At 41.8% G+C, this 19,245-nt stretch overlaps 1 protein-coding gene across 3 annotated transcripts in view; it reads left to right on the top strand.

The window, feature by feature from the left end:
- Positions 1 to 19,245, top strand: part of ARMC9 (armadillo repeat containing 9) — a 294,287-nt gene that overhangs the window by 35,505 nt on the left and 239,537 nt on the right. For all 3 annotated transcript variants that reach the window (XM_068281283.1, XM_068281282.1, XM_068281281.1), the window contains exon 4: positions 9,984 to 10,154. In XM_068281283.1, the coding sequence (XP_068137384.1) occupies positions 9,984 to 10,154 (171 nt within the window). The remainder of the gene's footprint in view (positions 1 to 9,983; positions 10,155 to 19,245) is intronic.

The raw sequence follows: 19,245 nt of genomic DNA, 5'->3' as shown, positions 1-19,245 counted from the left end.
TCTCCTGCTCTGAACACAGATAAGTAGCTTTCTTCCTGCTGCTGAACGTTAGTTTTTAAGTTTTCTGCTGCAGAAAGATCGCAGAAAATAGCTTTAACCAGTTCAGCCTACAGGTGTTTTCACCTAAAGGACGGAAGCTATTTTTCGTTGTCATCGCTCCACCCATTCATTCGCCACAAACTGTAAATCCCCCCCCCTCCCCCCCCCGCACACACACACACGAAAAAAAAAAATTCAATTCCATCCCCTATGGTTTTAAAATAAGCAATTATACACTACAGAGGAACTCCAGTGAAAATCATGTAATAAAAAATGTTCTTCATTTTTACAATAATTATGCATAAGTGATTTAGTCAGTGTTCGCCCATTGTAAAATATTTTAAATCCCTAATTTATATTCTGACATTTATCACATGGTGACATTTTTACTGCTGGCAAGTGATGTAGCTGCTGCTTGCTGTTTTGACAGTTGGAACCAGCTGTAAACAGCTATTTCCCACAATGCAACAGGGTTCACAGACAAGAAACTGCCAAGAGTACGTACTTAGAATTTCTTTGTGGCAGGAGTTTCACTACAATATCAGTCATACAGCGCCCCCTGATGGTCTGTTTATGAAAAGGAATAGATTTCTCATGTAAAAGGGGTTATCAGCTACTGATGGGATAAAGTTCAATTCTTGGTCGGAGTTTCTCTTTAAATAAAACCACCCATTTTATCTGCCCATTAGTCCCAGCTATCAACATTTACATTATATCCCTAGTACAATGTATGGCACCAATATTCTTTGGAAATAAAGGTGCATTTTTTCTGTTTAGGATTTTTTTTTGTGATGTGTCAATTGTAAGCACTTATGTACTAAAATAACAGTAATATCGGAGCAGTGCTTTTCAGCGCTGCTAGATTTGGACGCAGCCGGCGCCACCATAGACTATAATGGGAATCACATCTATAGCGGCACTCCGTGAGTAACGTCAGAAGCGTCAAAGCCGTCAGAAGACGGAGCCGAAGTTGCTTAAAAAACACAATAATTCGGCCTCCAGCAATCGCTGGATGCCGAATTATATCATTCCCCCACTATCCATGGCGGCCTGGAGGGGGAATAGTAATTAACACAGCCCGGACTTGTACAGAAGCAGGATCAGCCATATACCGGCTGTATCCTTATCCTGCGCCCAAGTCTACCGGCGCAGATTTCAAATGTATGCCAGTAATATACCCTCATGACATGCATATTACAAAAAAAAGTCCCTAAGGAAACTATTTATGGATTTTTTGTTTGTTTGTTTGTTTTTAAACATAAAATTGGTAACTGGGTTGGGGGCTTTGGAATAGATTGATGATTATATGATTTTATGAACGGGGTCATGTCCATTCATTACACGCACTGCAATTGGTATGGGGAAGCCGTGCTTCCCTTCCCCAACCGCTGACACAGAAAACCGCTAGGGTGCACAGGGCCGTGGCCCCATGCACCACCGCTCAAACACTGGGCGCGGATACGCGCCAGGATAGACTTGAGCGGCACCTATCTGGACGAGAATACTCGTTCAGATACGCTGAACTGGTTAATGGGTTGTTACACAGAGCCACCATAAAAGGTATTCTTAGTTTGTACATAGAAAGATTACAGGCATTACAGTTTAAAGAGACACTGAAGTGAAAAAAAAAATATGACACAGTGAATTGGTTGTGTACTATGAATAATTACTAGAAGATTAGCAGCAAAGAAAATATTCTCATACTTTTATTTTCAGGTATATAGTGTTTTTTCTAACATTGCATCATTCTATAATATGTTCAGATTACACAACACTCAGCATTCAAAATGAGTCTTTCAGAGCAGTCTGTGAAGTAATGACCTCTCCTCTAGCAGAGGAAAAGTAAACAGTCCAGGAACATTTGCGATAATAAAAGTCAGATAACAGCCCTCTCCACGACTAACTTAGTCGGAGAGCTTAATGGCATAGAGATAACAACTGGAGTTTCTCAACTCTTCCTGTACTGGAAACAATTACACTGATGCATCTGATCTTAATGTTTTATTTCTTAGCTGTGCTACACATACAAATCCTAATATCATCATTTTTTTTTCGCTTCAGTGTCTCTTTAACCTCCTGAGCGATAATCCCGAGCTGAGCTCGGGGTATATCGCGCAGGAGGATTTCTCAGGCCCTGGTGGGCCGATTTGCATAATTGTTTTTTTGTTACACGCAGCTAGCACTTTGCTAGCTGCGTGTAACTTCCGATCGCCGCCGCTCGCCGCCGATCCGCCGCCGCTTGCCGTGCCGCGCAGCCCCCCCCCCTACCCGACCCCTTGCGCAGCCTGGCCAATCAGTGCCAGGCAGCGCTGAGGGGTGGATCGGGACTCCCTCTGACGTCACGACGTCCATGACGTCGGTGACGTCATCCCGCCCCGTCGCCATGGCGACCGGGGAAGCCCAGCAGGAAATCCCGTTCTGAACGGGATTTCCTGCTTACTCTGATCGCCGAAGGCGATCGGAGTGGCTGGGGGGATGCCGCTGCGCTGCGGCTATCATGTAGCGAGCCCTGGGCTCGCTACATGATTTAAAAAATAAAAAATTTAAAAAAATAGTGCTGCGCCACCTCCTGGGCGATATAATTGTATCGCCCAGAGGGTTGATAAAGATGGAAACTTTTTTTTTTTTTTTTTGCTTTTGAATTTTTATTTGAGTTTTTGTAAAACAGAAGAGTAGCCAGTTTACAACAGACTAAAATTAAATCTAAACAAGAACAATCTGACAAGTGTGGGTCAAACCAAAATCGCATATACAATTTTATAAAAGTGCAGCTAATAATAGCAACATTGTAGCCAAAAAACAACCGGTTGCCCTAAGGGGAACCTCATCCAGGCCCTGACGAAGCGCCAAACATGTGCACTTCCGCTCTGCCTTCATTTTTACACATTGAAATGTTTGGCCACCTTGGCCTGTAGATGCAAACACTGATGCGAGCAATGAGCAGCCGTAGCCACCGTTGTCTCTCCTGGCAGGTGGGAGTACACATCTGTAAACTGTGCTGCTGTTGCATTCTTCATCCAATCATGCTAAATTGTGCATGTAATACCCCCTCTCCAGAAAGCAGTATTAGTCTCCTTCCAACCAAGTCTTCTGGCTTTGTTGGGAGCGGTCACTGTGGAGGGAGAGGTCAGTGTGGTTGCTGTGGGAGGGAGCAGTCACTGGATGCTGGGTGTTGGAAGAGGTCACTGTAGGTGCTGCTGGGGAAGGGGAGGTCCCTGTGTGTGCTGCTGGTGACAGGAGAATGCCACTGGGGAAGGGAAAGGTCACTGTGGTTGCTGGAGGAAGAAAGGGATTGTTTGGGTGCTGGTGAGGTCACTGTGGCTGCTAGGGGAGGGAGAGAGTTCAGTGTGGGTTGCTGGGGGAGGGAGAGATCAGTGTGGGTTGCTGGGGTAGGCAGGATCACTGCTAGTGCTAGGGAGGGAGAGGTCACTGTGGGTGCTGAGGGAGGGAGAGGTCACAGGGGGTGCAGCTGACAGGGAGACTGCATCTTGCTGCCATACAGCTGACGGAATGGCCTCACTAGGATTCCCGTCCAGAGCCTCTTTACTCCAAAGTGTCCCAAGCTGTTGCAGACTACTTCCTGCTGGGCGGGTGGAGCTTCTTATGGCCTAGGGCAGAGCTTCCTTTGTGCTGTCAAAGGGGTCCTTTTATTGAATATTTAAAAAGGGTGTGTAAGAGCCCCCCCCCCCCGCAAGTACCAGCCCCCTCCTTATGTGTAGGAAGCGTGGTTCGTGGCAGATTAGTAAAGATACCCTTACTTCTGGAAGTGTAATAGTGTGCAGCAATGACCTACATGTATGGGCATTTTTGAAATGAGTGGTATTTTCCTTTATTAACACAACACATACAATAACATGCATTATAGTCTATAATTATGTTTTTGTCATCGGAATTGTATATATAATATTGCATTTTTTTGCCTCTGTACAAACAAAAGTATTGTGGTTTTACCCATCCTTCTCAAGCCGGCTTCTAGTTTTCTACAAACTCAGTCTACAGACTCCTGTCCTATGTAATGCCTTTTATGACTGTATAGATTTAGGGAATGTTAACCACGTATATGTTTACTAAATCTCTAGAATGTTAGCAGTTTGGTCAGAAGTTATCATTTTCTAATTAGTAACAGGAGCTGCTGTGAGTTACATTCTGGACAGAAAGATGTGCAATGCGTGGAATTCTAACCTGGAGGGAGAGAGGGTGTCTTTAATTTAGCATGCAGCAACACCCTGTCTGAGCAGAGCTTTGTCTTCTGGCGCAATCTCCTACAGACAGGGTGGTGAATGCTAGGAAATGTCTTGTCTGTGAGAATGTATTGCCTAATTCTTCTGTGTTTCGGCCAGAGAGGGTAAGTTAGGATAAGGTCATCCTTCCTGTGGTGAAGATGAGTGAGTTGGTACTAGTGTGTGGGTGCAGCTACAGGATATGATAAGAACACATCCCTTCTAATTTTACCGTGACTAATGAGAGGACACTTAACCCCTTTTTACTTTTTATAAGTATACTTGACCTCCTCACATTATATTAGTTCTTGTACTTTTTTTTTCACTTTTATGTCGCCTGTGTAAATGAACATTTTAAATTGTGTGATTTTTCAGCTTTCCATTTCATGTGAGATTTCCCACAGTGATTTTTCTTGTATAATGGCTTCTGTCATGATTGTTCAAAAAACAAAACTAATTTTATCAAAGAAAAAACTTAATGGTACACATGTGAAAGAAAGGCAGCTTTACATCTTTAAAACTGGTATTTTAGATCCAGAATGGCTGCAATAAATGTAGCTTTGCTCCTCAACCATAGGTTGGGTAGCACTAATTTAAGAGAAATTGTCCTACCCTATGATATTACATTAATTACATTGTTGCCTGCTAGAGGGAAGTAACTTGCCCAGTAGCAAGGTTTGGTATTGTTCCGGAAACTAACAAGTGATACTGCTACTACTCCTTTCCAAATTCCACAATTTTTTTTCAAATTTTGTGTGTGTGTGTGTGTGTGTGTTTGGGGGGTCAGAGTTGGTGTCATCAGCTATGCAATGTAGACACAGTTTGGGTCTAAAGTGATATGGCTCCCCATTTCATCATGCCAAAAAAAACCAATAACCTGTTTTTAGTTAGTGTGTAAAATTAGATGGTAGTCTGAGGGAACCCAGATGGGACATCTTACGCAGGTGAGCTACTGGAACCTAAGAACATAATACTTCTCCTAGTACCCATGTATGGCTGATGTAAAATAGGAAGGAGTTTTGAATCAGGATGATACCATTTATTGGCTAACTTAGAGATTAATAAACAGTGAGCTTTCGGCTTATAAAAAGCCTTCATCGGAGTGGTTCTTGATTAAAAACAGGAACCCGTTAGACGAAGGCTTTTTATAAGCCGAAAGCTCACTGTTTATTCATCTCTAAGTTAGCCAATAAATGGTATCATCCTGATTCAAAACTCCTTGCTTTTACTGATGGCTAACACGGTACAACACTCTATTGCTTCTTCTATGATGTAAAATAGGAGAGGCTAACGTGGAATATTGCAGTCTCCTCCCCTTTGGATCTAGGGTGTCAATATCTGGAAACCATTTAAGACACATTCTATGCATGTTGTTCGATGATGTGGTTTATAGTAGAATTACATGTAACTTACCATGCCTCTGCTCAGGTCTTGTAATTGAGAGACACCTGTGAGCTTTCTAAAGCTGTGCCACTAACGGTCCAATTTCTAGCGAAAAATCGTTTGAGTGATCAGAAATTCTGATCGGATTGGTTGTAAATAATCTCAGTTGATGGGCACAATCGATACTGAATGATTATAAAAACAATCCGATTGAATTCGTCGAACCAAAATTTGGATTTTCTTGTTGGTCGTGATAGATAGGAAGCTTAAAGGAATACTATCGATACCCAAGTGTTCTAAAATGAGTGTGCAAATAATGTCTAAGTAGCTGTGTAAACATTTTCCTACTTTTCATGTTAAATATCAGAGGCAAAAGCTGTAATTTATTGAGGGTAGGATTTAGCTATATTGGGACAAATCAATTGCAGAAGGGGTGTCTGCTTCAATGCACAGCCAGAGTTGCATATCAGACTGCAGAAAGCAAATATCAAACATATCAAACTCTGAAAGCAAAAACAGTATGAAAAAGCTGTGATAATTCGTTGCATTTCCTCTGCTCTCTTCCGACACGTCAGTCAGAAACACAGGACACAGGAGCTGCAGCTGTTGGGAGCTCTCTTCTCTGTCACACACAGGGCTACACATAGAGTTAACTGATCAAGTGTGAGGGGAATTTCCCCTCTCCTCATGGTTCAGTCAGCGGTCAGTTTTGGCGTCAGTAAAGTTTGAATGTATATTGATAACAGTAAACAAAGAAGTTGCTACTAAAATGTATACACCAGTACTTTGCAGCACTTCCCAAACAATTCCTGTGTCAATTGAAAAAAATATGTGAATCGATAGTATTCCTTTAATTGATGGTGTAGTGAACGATTTTTCGTCCGATCAGAATTTCTATTGGCCACCTTAACTTGTGCAGTTAAAAAGGGAAATTGCACCTAGAGGGAATGTCATAGAAGTACCTATAAAATGAGATTGCATGATGGGAGAATTTATGTTCCTACTGTGACGCTCACACGGTTCCCGAGAACCAAACTAACATTTTTTTAAATTAAACTTTTTTTCTCTTCTCCCTGGCTCTTTGATAGCTTCTAATTTCCGAACCTTTCACCTAAGTGTGAAAAGCTGTTCACAAGCATTTCTGGAAGGGTTAGAGGCCATCCATCAGAGATTAGGTGGACAGAAGCTCATAAAAATCATCCTTCACCAGACTGTTAGGAACCGATCTCAGCAGGATTCTGACACCTAGTGCCCCTGCCCTGACTTCAAAAGGGACACAGGGTGGATCCTTATCAGTAGTCCAAGCGGGGGTCCAAAGTCCTTCATCTAAAATCTTTGTCGAATAACATCCTGAAAGCCAGCTGGACACTGGCAAAATCACTTGGATTATTTCACAAAGGCATGGCAATCGGCCATCGTGGTCTTTCTCCAAAGACTTGCGATTGCTGTATGGACTACTAATAACTGTATTTGAACTGTACATTAAAGCGGTCTAACAACCAGCATTACAACTTTGCTTTAAAAGATTGCTTACAGCTTAAAAACTATTATGCCAGATTTTTTTTTAAAGTGAACCTTAAGTCAACAAAAAAAAATGAGTTTTACTCACCTGGGGCTTCCCTCAGCCCCCTGCAGCTGATCGGTGCCCACGTAGAGTCGCTCCGATCCTCCTGGACCTGCCGGCAGCCACTTCCGGCTTTGCTGTCACCGGCCGTCAGGCTGGGAACGCGAGTGATTCTTCGAGTTCCCAGCTACAATAGCACCCCCTATACTGCTATTGCGGCCTTCCTTGCAGGCAATAGCAGTATTGGGGGTGCTATTGTAGCTGGGAACGCGAAGAATCACTTGCGTTCCCTTCCTGACGGCCGGTGACGGTGAAACCGGAAGTGGCTGCCGGCGGGTCCAGGAGGATCGGAGCGACTCTACGTGGGCACCGATCAGCTGCAGGTGGCTGAGGGAAACCCCAGGTGAGTAAAACTCATTTTTTTTAGTTGACTTAAGTGCCACTTTAAGCAGAAATTCACTGAATGAGTTAAACATGACATTTTAGTTTAGCATTTAGCTAGAAATCCACATCCGTGCTGAGGTTTAGTTACAAATGTATCTTTGTTTGGAATGCAAATAGACCTCTGAAAAGCCTGTCTGGGAAGCCCTCTGTGCTCTCTCAGAGAGGTGTTTGTTTATTTACATTGTAAATAGATACATTTATATCTAAACCTCAGCACAGAGGAGGATTTCTAGCTAAATGCAACACTAAAATGTCATGTTTAATCCATTCAGTGAATTTCTGCTAAAAAAAATATCTGCCATAATAGTTTCTAAGCTGTAAGCAATCTTTTAAAGCAAAGTTGAAATGCTGGGTGTTATACCACTTTAAGACATTCTGTTTCTCTTTCATCTCTACTCTCTTTCTATCAAACCAATCTGTTCTGCTGGACAGGTATATTTATCTGTGAGTTAAAGTATACTGTGTGTATGTAGTTTTAGAATAAAACTAACAATTATATCATTCAGCCTTGTGCCTGTTCTGGTTATCTGATTGTTGCTACAAAGGATCTACCCTCTGAGGAGTCATTTTACCGCATTGTTTTATTATTTTCTTATAAAGTGTCATTTGCTAGTTAGGTTGTAAATAACAGTTTTCTTCCTTCTAGGAATAGCTAGCGGGAGTCTCTCTCTTCCCTAACACGAGAGAGTGGTGGCAGTGAAATTACCCAATTTCCAGCGTGAAATCGATATTTTTTAGTTTACCGATTGTACATACAATCAGATTGTACATGTATGGCGTCTTTTAGACAGGATCGCGGGGCTTGATTTTCACACCTACAGGCCTTGATAATTCCATAGTGGGTTGTTGTGTTCTAGTTCCAACCTTCTGTAATGTACACTTTCCAGACGAGTGGCAATTTAAAGAGAGTCTGAAGCGAGAATAAATCTCGCTTCAGACCTCATAGATAGCATGGGCATGTGTGCCCCTGCTAAAACGCCGCCATCCCGCGGCTTAACGGGGCTCCCTGATCCCCCAAATCCCCTCCGTGCAGCGGGGGAACGCTTCCGCATTGGGGCAGGGCTAACCGCCGCAGCCCTGCCTCCCGCGCGTCTATCAGACTCGTACCTCCGCCTCTCCCCCGCCCCTCTCAGTCTTCCTTCACTGAGAGGGGCGGGGGAGAGGCAGCGATGCACGTCTGATAGACGCGCTGAGAGGCAGGGATTCAGCCATTAGCCCTGCCTCCAGGAAGAGCAAAATTTACGACCAAGTTGATCGTTGATTTTGCAGGGGGGGTTGGGGGTGAAGGGACCCCCGTTTAACCGCGGGATAGCAGCGTTTTAGCAGGGGCACACATGCCCCTGCTATCTATGAGGTCTGAAGCGAGATTTATTCTCGCTTCAGACTCTCTTTAAGTTTAGATTGCTTTAGTTTGTTATAGTTGCCTGTTTTCTAATTATGCAGCAGCTTTCAAAGTTTCTCTATATAAATTACTCCAAGGTTATTAATTGAGGAGGAAAACTGGTTGATTTCTGATTACAGATGGTACCATCTAAAATACTAAAAAGCAAAGTTGTAATATGCATGGTGTGGACGCAGCGGTACACACACATTAAAACAGCTGGGGAGAAATGGCAGTGCATCCTAAAGGTACCCTTACACTACGACGATCTCCTATCGAAATACAGCAAATTCGATCACTGATCAAATCTGCTGTGAAAATACGGTGACGACCGATGCAGCAATACATCGCCTGTCCACCGGCGCGAGTCCCCGGGTCCCCGCAGTCTCTCACTTCTTCCGGCCTCTTCTCCATCTTCACTTCCTGTCCTGTCTTGTGAGGGTGAAGTTTAAATTGTAGTGGGCGCTCTACTGTTTGAACTTCCACTTGTCACGGGACAGGAAGGGAAGAGGAGACGGAGGAGGACGCTGGAAGAAGGGACAACACGGACCCGGGGACTCTCGCCGGCCGGAGCACAGGTGATGTATTGCAGCTGGCCGGGGGAGCAGGGGCGGCGGGAGCAGTTCCACAGGCTGTGAATCGATTTTATGCTGAAATCGATTAAAAATCTGTATGCAGTGTATGGGCAGCCAATAGATTCGATCAGAGAGGGATCTCTGTTGGTCGATCTGGTGGCAATAGACCAGTGTATGGCAGCCTTACGACCAGGTTGAATCTGAATGACTACCAACAGAAGCGTGCATAGTCCCCTAAAGGAATCATACACCTGGGCGGGGGGGGGGGGGGGGAGAGAAAAAGAATCGGGGGGGGGACTACTGCTATATATCTAGTTGGATTTCTTATCAACTGTTACCTTCATCTTTGTGACCTCTGAAATCTGTTTTCCTTGCAGAAAGATCTTCTCAGTGCTTTTGAAGATGGGGACAGGAAAACCTTTTTTGAGAAGTGGGAAGAACATGTTCCTGCGGAGATTCGTAGCGGAGATCCCGTGGCTCAGAAGTTGGAATTCTACCTCAACATCCATTTTGCCATTTTCCCATTAAAGAGCAATACGGGCCGAATTGTATGTCCTTTTTTTGTTAAATAATTACTCATAATACAGTGATAAAAGTGATTGGTATATTTAACAGTTTTCAGCTGACACTTTATTTTTTAATCATCTGCATTGAAAATAAGGCCCATAAATTTGGTGAATAAACACTGTTGCTTCTGTTTAATTAGAGATATAGTGAGAAGCTCTCTCTAGTAATCAAGAAAAATCCTGATCAATATTGCGTAGCAGTACATTTTATTTTGTTTCTGTAAAGAGGGCAACAGGATGTTTACCTGAAAGTTCCGTTAATTCTGCAAATATAACCCAGATGTAAGCATTTTTCAGATTTATCTATGTGGTGATAAGCTCTTCACTACACTACGCTCTTCACTTATATATGATTGTCAATTTCAGTGGACATTCCCCAACAAAATCTGCAACCGTCATATTTATAAAATAGTGTTTCCCACTTTAAACATCGTCAAATTTTGTTTGCCTGTTAGAAAGTAGAGAACACCCTAGGCCACAATGGAGGCCATTGATGTCTGTTTACCAGTTTTCCACAGATCATCACTTTTGTGAAGTTGCCAGCTAGGCAGTGGCCTGCGTATTGCTACTTTTTCTGGTGAGAAGTGATTGTCGTGAGCCATGACTTTATTCAGTTGAATGGAGTTGCAGATTGACAAATTGGGGATAAATGTGGTACTGCATTTTTTTTCCTGTTTGTCCATTTTATTATAAATGGGCCCCAAAATAATATGCCTACTTGTTCTCCAGTGTAATATCTTTACCCAAGGGAACTGTGGAACTGGTACGAGCTGTATCCAGGAAATAAATACTAAGAGAGATTACCTTATTTTATTAGCTGTAGAAATATGCAGTTATTAAAACAAAGTAGTGATCCTGTAAACATGATGTACACGTTTACTGACATAAGGCAAACCATTTATAATAATAAAAAGTTTGCTTACCTAAAAGTATCTGCAAGAGTTTATCACAACTGAAAATATAACAGTAGTTTTTATTACAAGGTTTATATTTTACTTCACTTAGCTCACTTCTTTACTGTAACTGTATTGAGGAACTTTGTCTAGAACCTCAGAAATTTTGATTATAGTGTACCTTTACTTAAAGAGAACCTGTACTCACCCTGCTTACTAGCTGTTTTAATCGGCAGGCTGTAACTAGCTGTATATAGTTTTGAAACTTTAAGTATCTTTTTTAGGCATGATACAGAACTGGATCAGGACCATACCAAAACTCAAAGTTTTAAGAGCTAACAGGAAAACTATGTACAGTTAGTCATTTAAGGTGGTTGGATTCATGTTGACATATCTGCTCCAACACTGGACCAGATCTCACTTGCTGGCTGTCCATGTGATCTTTTTAGCTTCGATAGTATCTGAATCACACTTGAAACAAGAATGCAAGTAGTATGGTCAAATATTAGTCAGAGTAACTGATCTGCATGCTTGTTCTGCATCATTGGCTGAAAGTATTGTAGACAGAGGATCAGCAGGACAGCCAGACAACTGGCATTGTTAAAAGCAAGCCTGAACTAAAAATAATGCAGATGTGGAGCACAAGTGAAGCACAGTACTCTGCGTGTGGAAAAACATTCAGATTACTGTATTTTTCGGAATTTAAGATGCTCCAGACTATAAGATGTGCCTAGGTTTAGAGGGCAAAAACCAGGAGAAAAACCCTAAAACCTGGTAGCCTTTGCTTTCCCCTGTATAGGTAGCCTTTGCCCCTTGTATAGGTAGCCTTTGCCTCTTCCCCACCCCCCTCATATAGGTAGCCTTTGCCTTCCCCCCCTTCCCTGTATAGGTAGCCTTTGTCTCCCCCCCCCCCCCCCATAGTTGCACACCCCCCCTCCCTCTACCAGCTACTACTCGTTTACCTGCTCTCTGCTCCAGACGGCCCCCTCTTGCATAAACTCTGGCTTCCTCTCGCTGTGCTTCTCAGCAGCATGCTTCAGAGTATTCCTCAGATCAGCAGTGACCCACAGTGACAGCAAGCATTGCCCATTTATAGCGGCCACTGTATACAGGAAGTAACCAGTGATGTCACTTCCTGTATATGGCAGCCGCTGCAATTGGGCTAGGCTCGCTGTCACTGCAGGTCACCATCGATCTGACGTCTACTCTCAAGCATGCCGCCAGGAAGCGCAGCAAGGGGGAGCCGGACTTTATGTAGGAGGGGGGAGTTTGAGGTTGATGGAAAACGAGTGGCGGCTGGATAAGTAAGTGCTTTTCTGCGCACAACTTTTTACTGTATGTTTCGAATATTTCCCAGTTTTGGGGAAGAAAAAGGGTCTTATATTCCGGATAATACACTATGTAAAATCACACCCGCCACTCCAGCGGATGGGTTCACATGAGACAGGGCATGCTCTTTGAGGAAGAGAAGGCTCTGTGAAGAGCACGTTGTAGAAAATTGACACAGACCATGGGAACTGTCTAATATGTTGCCTTTACTAATCCAAAAAATCACCCATCATGACATATGGCATATTGGAGGGTACATATGGCATAATAATACAGAAAGGTGAACCAGTTCTAAAGGGATGTGTTAATTTAGTGTTATGACGCTTGCCTGGCGTGTCAGCACAATGTAAACAGTCAATGATACATAAATTAAGTTAAATTAAGTAAATGCTATCACAGCTTCAGGAGTGGCTTGCTTTTTTTGGCCTAGCAAAGATAACTTCTCACATCCTTGTCTTGATCACATTTAATGGTGTATTAATGATGCATTGTGTGTGATTATTGATGTCCTATCCTCCCTTCCAGTGATATTATCCTCCTCTCCCTGAAGTTTCCTGTCAAGTTTTCACAGTCTTGATGATTTCAGCACAAGTGGTTTAAAGGAAGTTTAAATAATGTCCCAACTAAAAATGACCTTGTAATGTCCAGCCATCATCTGTGCGGAATATAATTAGAAGTGAATAATACAAATATGAGATTCGTCCTAGATACTAAAGAGACATATTGGCAAAACATATTCTAAAATATGATATGCAATTTAAAAATGTTTGTTCCCAAATAATAAAGGCTAGGAGATAATTTTTCACCTTCTGTTTTAAAATTACTTTTCAGCGCTGTGCTCTTGAAAAGGTACCAAAAAGTACCAGTAGGTGACAATGTACAGGCAGTCCCCTACTTACAAACGACTTGACTCACAATGTTTTAGAGATACAAAGTTGTCTTCATGTACAAAATATACAATACTGCTTTTTTTATTACACATTTTTGTTGTTAAATGTTACATCTTTGTATAAAGTATTATACATAGTTTAAAACACTTCAGAAAATTAAAAAAAACAACCACAAAGCATAGTTTATACTATATGTCCAAATCCAGAGTTGTCCAAAAGTAAATAATTTATCTGCGTTTCACCATGTTTAACTCAGGACTCAACTTACAAACAAATTCAACTTGCAAACAATCTCATTGAACCTGTTTGTCAGTAGGGGGTCACTTGTATTGTCAAAATTATTCTGAGTATTGTCTTTGTTGCTTGTGGCATAAAAGACATTTTATTGATTTGTGAAAATCTTAAAAAGTAAACTCAGGGGAAAAAGTGAATTGGATTGGGCCCATAGTGTCCCAGTATCTTCTATTTACCTTCAGTTAGACTGCCTGAACACCACATTCTTGAAACTGTTTGTAGAACTGGAATGTCATGATGAATGGTGATCAAAAATGCTCCTAACATACAACATCTCCACTGACTTGGGAAGAGAAAGAAATCAAGCAAATCAAAGCCAGCAGATTCTAATGAATTAGCTCACAGCAATTTTACTGGCAGCTGCAGGATTTGATTGGCCAAAATGTAATTACCTCCCTGAGCCAGGAGAGATTTGCATGCTAGGAGAATAATGTTGTTCATTACTAGGCATTAATAATTAGCACAATTTAAGGAATCTGAAAGCATTATATTTCTAAGGGCCTGTTTCAACTACACACAGATTGGATGCAGAAAAACTGACTCCAATAAATGCCTATGGGAAAATCTGAAAATCAGAAAAATCACGTTTAGCGGAAACAAGCCCATAGGCATTCATTGGAGTCAGTTTTTCTGCATCCAATCTGCGTGTAGTGGAAACAGGCCCTTAGAATCATTCTTCTGCTTGCTTGCATTTTGACAATGGGATTTTCTTCTGACCACTGGTGAGAGAAATAGACCAATAAAAATCAAGAACAGAAAACTGTATAGTTTTCTGTTACAGTTACTGGACCAATCTGATTTAGTGGTCAAGTCTGTAAGTATTCTGGCATCTTCCCTACTGGCTTTCACTAAATGTTTGTATTTATTTAGACCCTTAGGAATTGTTGTATATACTTGCGTATAAGCCTAATTTATCAGCATTAAAAAAATGCTGAAAAGTTACCCCCTTGGCTTATATGCGAGTCAGTGGAGTAAAACAGATGGTGGAGCAGGTTTTGTTACTGGCAGAGGAGCATAGGGATCTTGCACTAGTGATCCTGCTCTTAACAGCGTGCACCGTGCTGTGTCTGTGCCCTTCATCCCCGCTACATGTTGTGCAGAGTGCACTGCTCAAGACTAACTGTGTTCCCTGGCTTGTGGAGAGGAGCGTGCAAGCAACGTGTCAACGGTGCAATGATCGGGGATTCTTCCTGTGTGACAGTTGCTGTGTCTCATATCTATGACGCCATCTAGTGGCTTCTTGAGACACAGCTGTATGATCCTGGGGCACATCTGGCTATGAGGACGGGGGCTGACTTGTACTGGGGGAGCATCTGGCTACTGTGGCAGGGGCTATATTGGGAAGGGGGCTTATATGCGAGTCAATCATTTTTTCCCCCCTGGTTTCTGATGGAAAAGTAGGTACCTCGGCTTATATGCGACTATATATGGCACTGCAATTTAACCACTTTACCCCCGCGCGTACGTATTTCTCCGCCCCTTTTTCCATCCTTTAAAAACCAGGGACGGAGAAACACGTACTTTCCGCGTTCCCGACGCTGCCCGCGCTCCCGCTCGTAAACACGCCGCCCGCCGCTAGTAAACACGCCGCCGCCCGCTCGCCCAGAGATCAGTGAACGGGAAAATCCATTCCCGTTCGTTGATCTAAGCCCCGCAATGATCAGCTGCTCTCCTATGGGCAGCGCGATCATTGTGAGAAAAAAACTCACGTGTCCAGCCTCCTTATACTTTGGAGGTCGCATTAAAACAAAAAGTTACTGTGGCCATCTTGTGGCCAAATAGTAAACTACACCCTACACATTTTTCACATACAAATAAATGACTTTTACACATAAAATTAACTCATTACCTCCCACACTCCCTATTTTTTTTTTTTTTTTGTAATTAAAAAAAAATTAAAAAATTTACAATTAAAAAAAATACATAAATAGTTACCTTAGGGACTGAACTTTTTAAATATTTATGTCAAGAGGGTATAACACTGTTACTTTATAAACTATGGGCTTGTAATTAGGGATGGACGCAAAACTGAAAAAAATGCACCTTTATTTCCAAATAAAATATTGGCGCCAAACATTGTGATAGGGACATAATTTAAATGGTTTTATAACCGGGACAAAAGGGCAAATACGTTTCATGGGTTTTAATTACAGTAGCATGCATTATTTAAAAACTATAATGGCCGAAAACTGAAAAAAAATTTTCCCCACATTTTTCCTATTTTCCCATTAAAACACATTTAGAAAAAAATAATTCTTGGCATAATGTCCCACCTAAAGAAAGCCTAATTGGTGGCGGAAAAAACAAGATATAGTTCATTTCATTGCGATAAGTAATGATAAAGTTATAGATTAATGAATGGAAGGAGCGCTGAAAGGTGAAAATTGCTCTGGTGCTCAGGGGGTAAAACCCCTCAGTGGTGAAGTGGTTAAACCTGTCCTCAAAAACAGCTGTGGCTAAAGCTAAGTGCAGAGTTTGAACTTTTGCTGCCTTGAAGCAACTGATATATGGTCCAGTTTTAGTTTCCTTGAAGTAATCATTAGTGATTGTTTCACGTGGATGTTTAGGAACAAATGCCATACAGACATACAGACATGGCCTGTAGTCATGCAGTGTGGTTTTCTTTATGGAGATGGGGTGGATGAACACGCTATTCCCTGCTGTGGAAACTTTAAATGATGATTTCAGTATTTTATGTTATTAGACAGCATGTCATTTCGATCATAATGAAGTTTGATAAAAGATTTAGTAAAATAGCTGTTATGCATTCATAGTAATGTGTAGGACCATCAGTGCAAACTTTTCAGAACATATGGTAGTCAAGAATTTATTAGAAAACGTTCTCACTGCATGTACTTGCAGGGCCGGATTTTGCACTCTTTACTGCCCAATGCCACTGTCAGCAGCCGCCCCATCAGTATAGGTAACCAGATGTTCCCTCCCCTCCAGTTTAGGTATCCAGATGACCCTTCCCCCTTCCTCCAGTATAAGTAGCTCGTTGACCCTTCCCGCTATTATAGACAGCCAGATGACCCTTCCCCACCCACACCTCCAGTATAGGTAGCCGGATTACCCTTCCCCACCCTTCTTCCATTTTAGATAGCCTGATGACCCCTCCCCCTTCCCTCTAGTATAAGAAGCCAGGTGACCCTTCCCCATTCCTTAAAAGTTAGCCTGATGACCACCCCTCCCTCCAGTATACAGTGGGATTCGAAAGTTTGGGCAACCTTGTTAATCGTCATGATTTTCCTCTATAAATCGTTGATTGTTACGATAAAAAATGTCAGTTAAATATATCATATAGGAGACACAGTGATATTTGAGAAGTGAAATGAAGTTTATTGGATTTACAGAGAGTGCAATAATTGTTTAAATAAAATTAGGCAGGTGCATACATTTGGGCACTGTTGTCATTTTATTGATTCCAAAACCTTTAGAACTAATTATTGGAACTCAAATTGGCTTGGTAAGCTCAGTACCCCTGACCTACATACACAGGTGAATCCAATTATATGAGAGAGTATTTAAGGGGGTCAATTGTAAGTTTCCCTACTCTAATTTTCTCTAAAGCGTAGCAACATGGGGGTCTCAAAACAACTCTGACATGACCTGAAGACAAAGATTGTTTACCATGATGGTTTTGGGGAAGGATACAGAAAGCTGTCTCAGAGATTTCAGCTGTCTGTTTCCACTGTTAGGAACATATTGAGGAAATGGAAGACCACAGGCTCAGTTCAAGATAAGGCTCGAAGTGACAGACCAAGAAAAATCTCTGATTGACAGAAGCGACGAATGGTGAGAACAGTCAGTCAACCCACAGACCAACACCAAAGACCTACAAAATCATCTTGCTGCAGATGGAGTCACTGTGAATCATTCAACCATTCAGCACACTTTACACAAGGAGATGCTGTATGCGAGAGTGATACAAAGGAAGCCTTTTCTTCGCCTACAGCACAAACCGAGCCGCTTGAGGTATGCTAAAGCACATTTGGACAAGCCAGCTTCATTTTGGAATAAGGTGCTGTGGACTGATGAAACTAAAACTGAGTTATTTGGGCATAACAAGGGGTGTTATGCATGGAGGAAAAAGAACACATTATAAGAAAAACACCTGCTACCCACAGTAAAATATGGTGGTGGTTCCTTCATGCTGTGGGGCTGTGGGGCCAGTGCAGGGACTGGGAATCTTGTCAAAGTTTAGTGAAGCATGGATTCCACTCAGTATCAGCAGATTCTGGAGACCATTGTCCAGGAATCCGTGACAAAGCTAAAGCTGTGGCCGGACTGGATCTTTCAACAAGACAACGACCCTAAACACTGCTCAAAATACACTAGGCATTTATGCAGAGGAGCAAATACAACATTCTGGAATGGCCATCGCAGTCACCAGACGTGAATGTAATTGAAAATCTGTGGTGTGAGTAAAAGAGAGCTGTCCATGCTCAGAAGCCATCAAACCTGAATGAATTAGAGCTGTTTTGTAAAGAGGAATGGTCCAAAATACATTCAACCAGAATCCAGACTCTCATTGGAACCTACAGGAAGTGTTTAAAGGCTGTAATTTCTGCAAAAGGAGGATCTACTAAATATTGGTTTCATTTCTTTTTTTGTGGTGCCCAAATTTATGCACCTGCCTAATTTTGTTTAAACAATTATTGCACACTTTCTGTAAATCCAATAAACTTGATTTCACGTCTCAAATATCACTGAGTGTATCTGCTATATGAAATATTTAACTGACATTTTTTATCGTGACAACCAATGATTTAATCAGGAAAATCATGACGATTAACAAGGTTGCCCAAACTTTTGCATCCCACTGTAGATAGCCAGGTGACTCTTCCTCCTTTCCCTAGTATAGCCTGCTACCCACCTGCCTTAAAGCGGAATATAACCCTGCATTTCAACTTTGCTCTAAAATATTATTTACAGCATATCATATGCAAAAAGCATTTTTTTTTTTACTAGACCAGCATTGGAAGGGTTAAACACAGAGGTTTAAAGGTCCGTGGAGAGATATGCAGAAGTTCAGATAGATACATTCTATTTAGTTACATGTATCTATTGATAAATGTTACACACTCTTTGGCTGTCCTCCAAGCTCCTTCTCAGTCAGAGAGATGAGTCACATTCAACACTTAGATACATTTATGTAAACAAAAAATTTATCTATTTCAGCTTCGGATGCGTCTGCAGAAATCTCCAGCAACTTTAAAGCCCTGTGTAACCCTTCCAATGCTGGTCTAGTAAAAAAAAAAAATGCTGGTTGCATATAATATACTGTAAATAATGTTTTAGAGCAAAGTTGAAATGCAGGGTTATATTCCGCTTTAATATGATACGAGTTAAATGGAACCTGAAGTGAGTAAAATTATTTAACATAAACACATGACGTGGCTGCAAATGAATGTTACATACTAACCTCACCGTCAGTTCCTCTCAGAAGCTCACCATTTTCTTCTTACAGTGAACCTTTCCAGTTCTGACAATATTTTGTCAGAACTGAAATATACCAGTTGCTGTCAGTTATATATCCGCAGCTGTCAGTTATAACTGACTGTGCAAGGTAATGTCCATGTTTCCCTATGGCTCAAGTGGGCTATATTACAGTTTAACAGTGTGCTGACCAGGAAGCTGTTATAGGGTACTGGCCATTTTTAAAAT

This window comes from Hyperolius riggenbachi, chromosome 4 (genome assembly GCF_040937935.1).
Source record: "Hyperolius riggenbachi isolate aHypRig1 chromosome 4, aHypRig1.pri, whole genome shotgun sequence".
NCBI classification, from domain to species: domain Eukaryota; kingdom Metazoa; phylum Chordata; class Amphibia; order Anura; family Hyperoliidae; genus Hyperolius; species Hyperolius riggenbachi.
The sequence above is the reverse complement of the archived record's forward strand: the minus strand, read 5'-3'. Positions and strand labels throughout refer to the sequence as shown.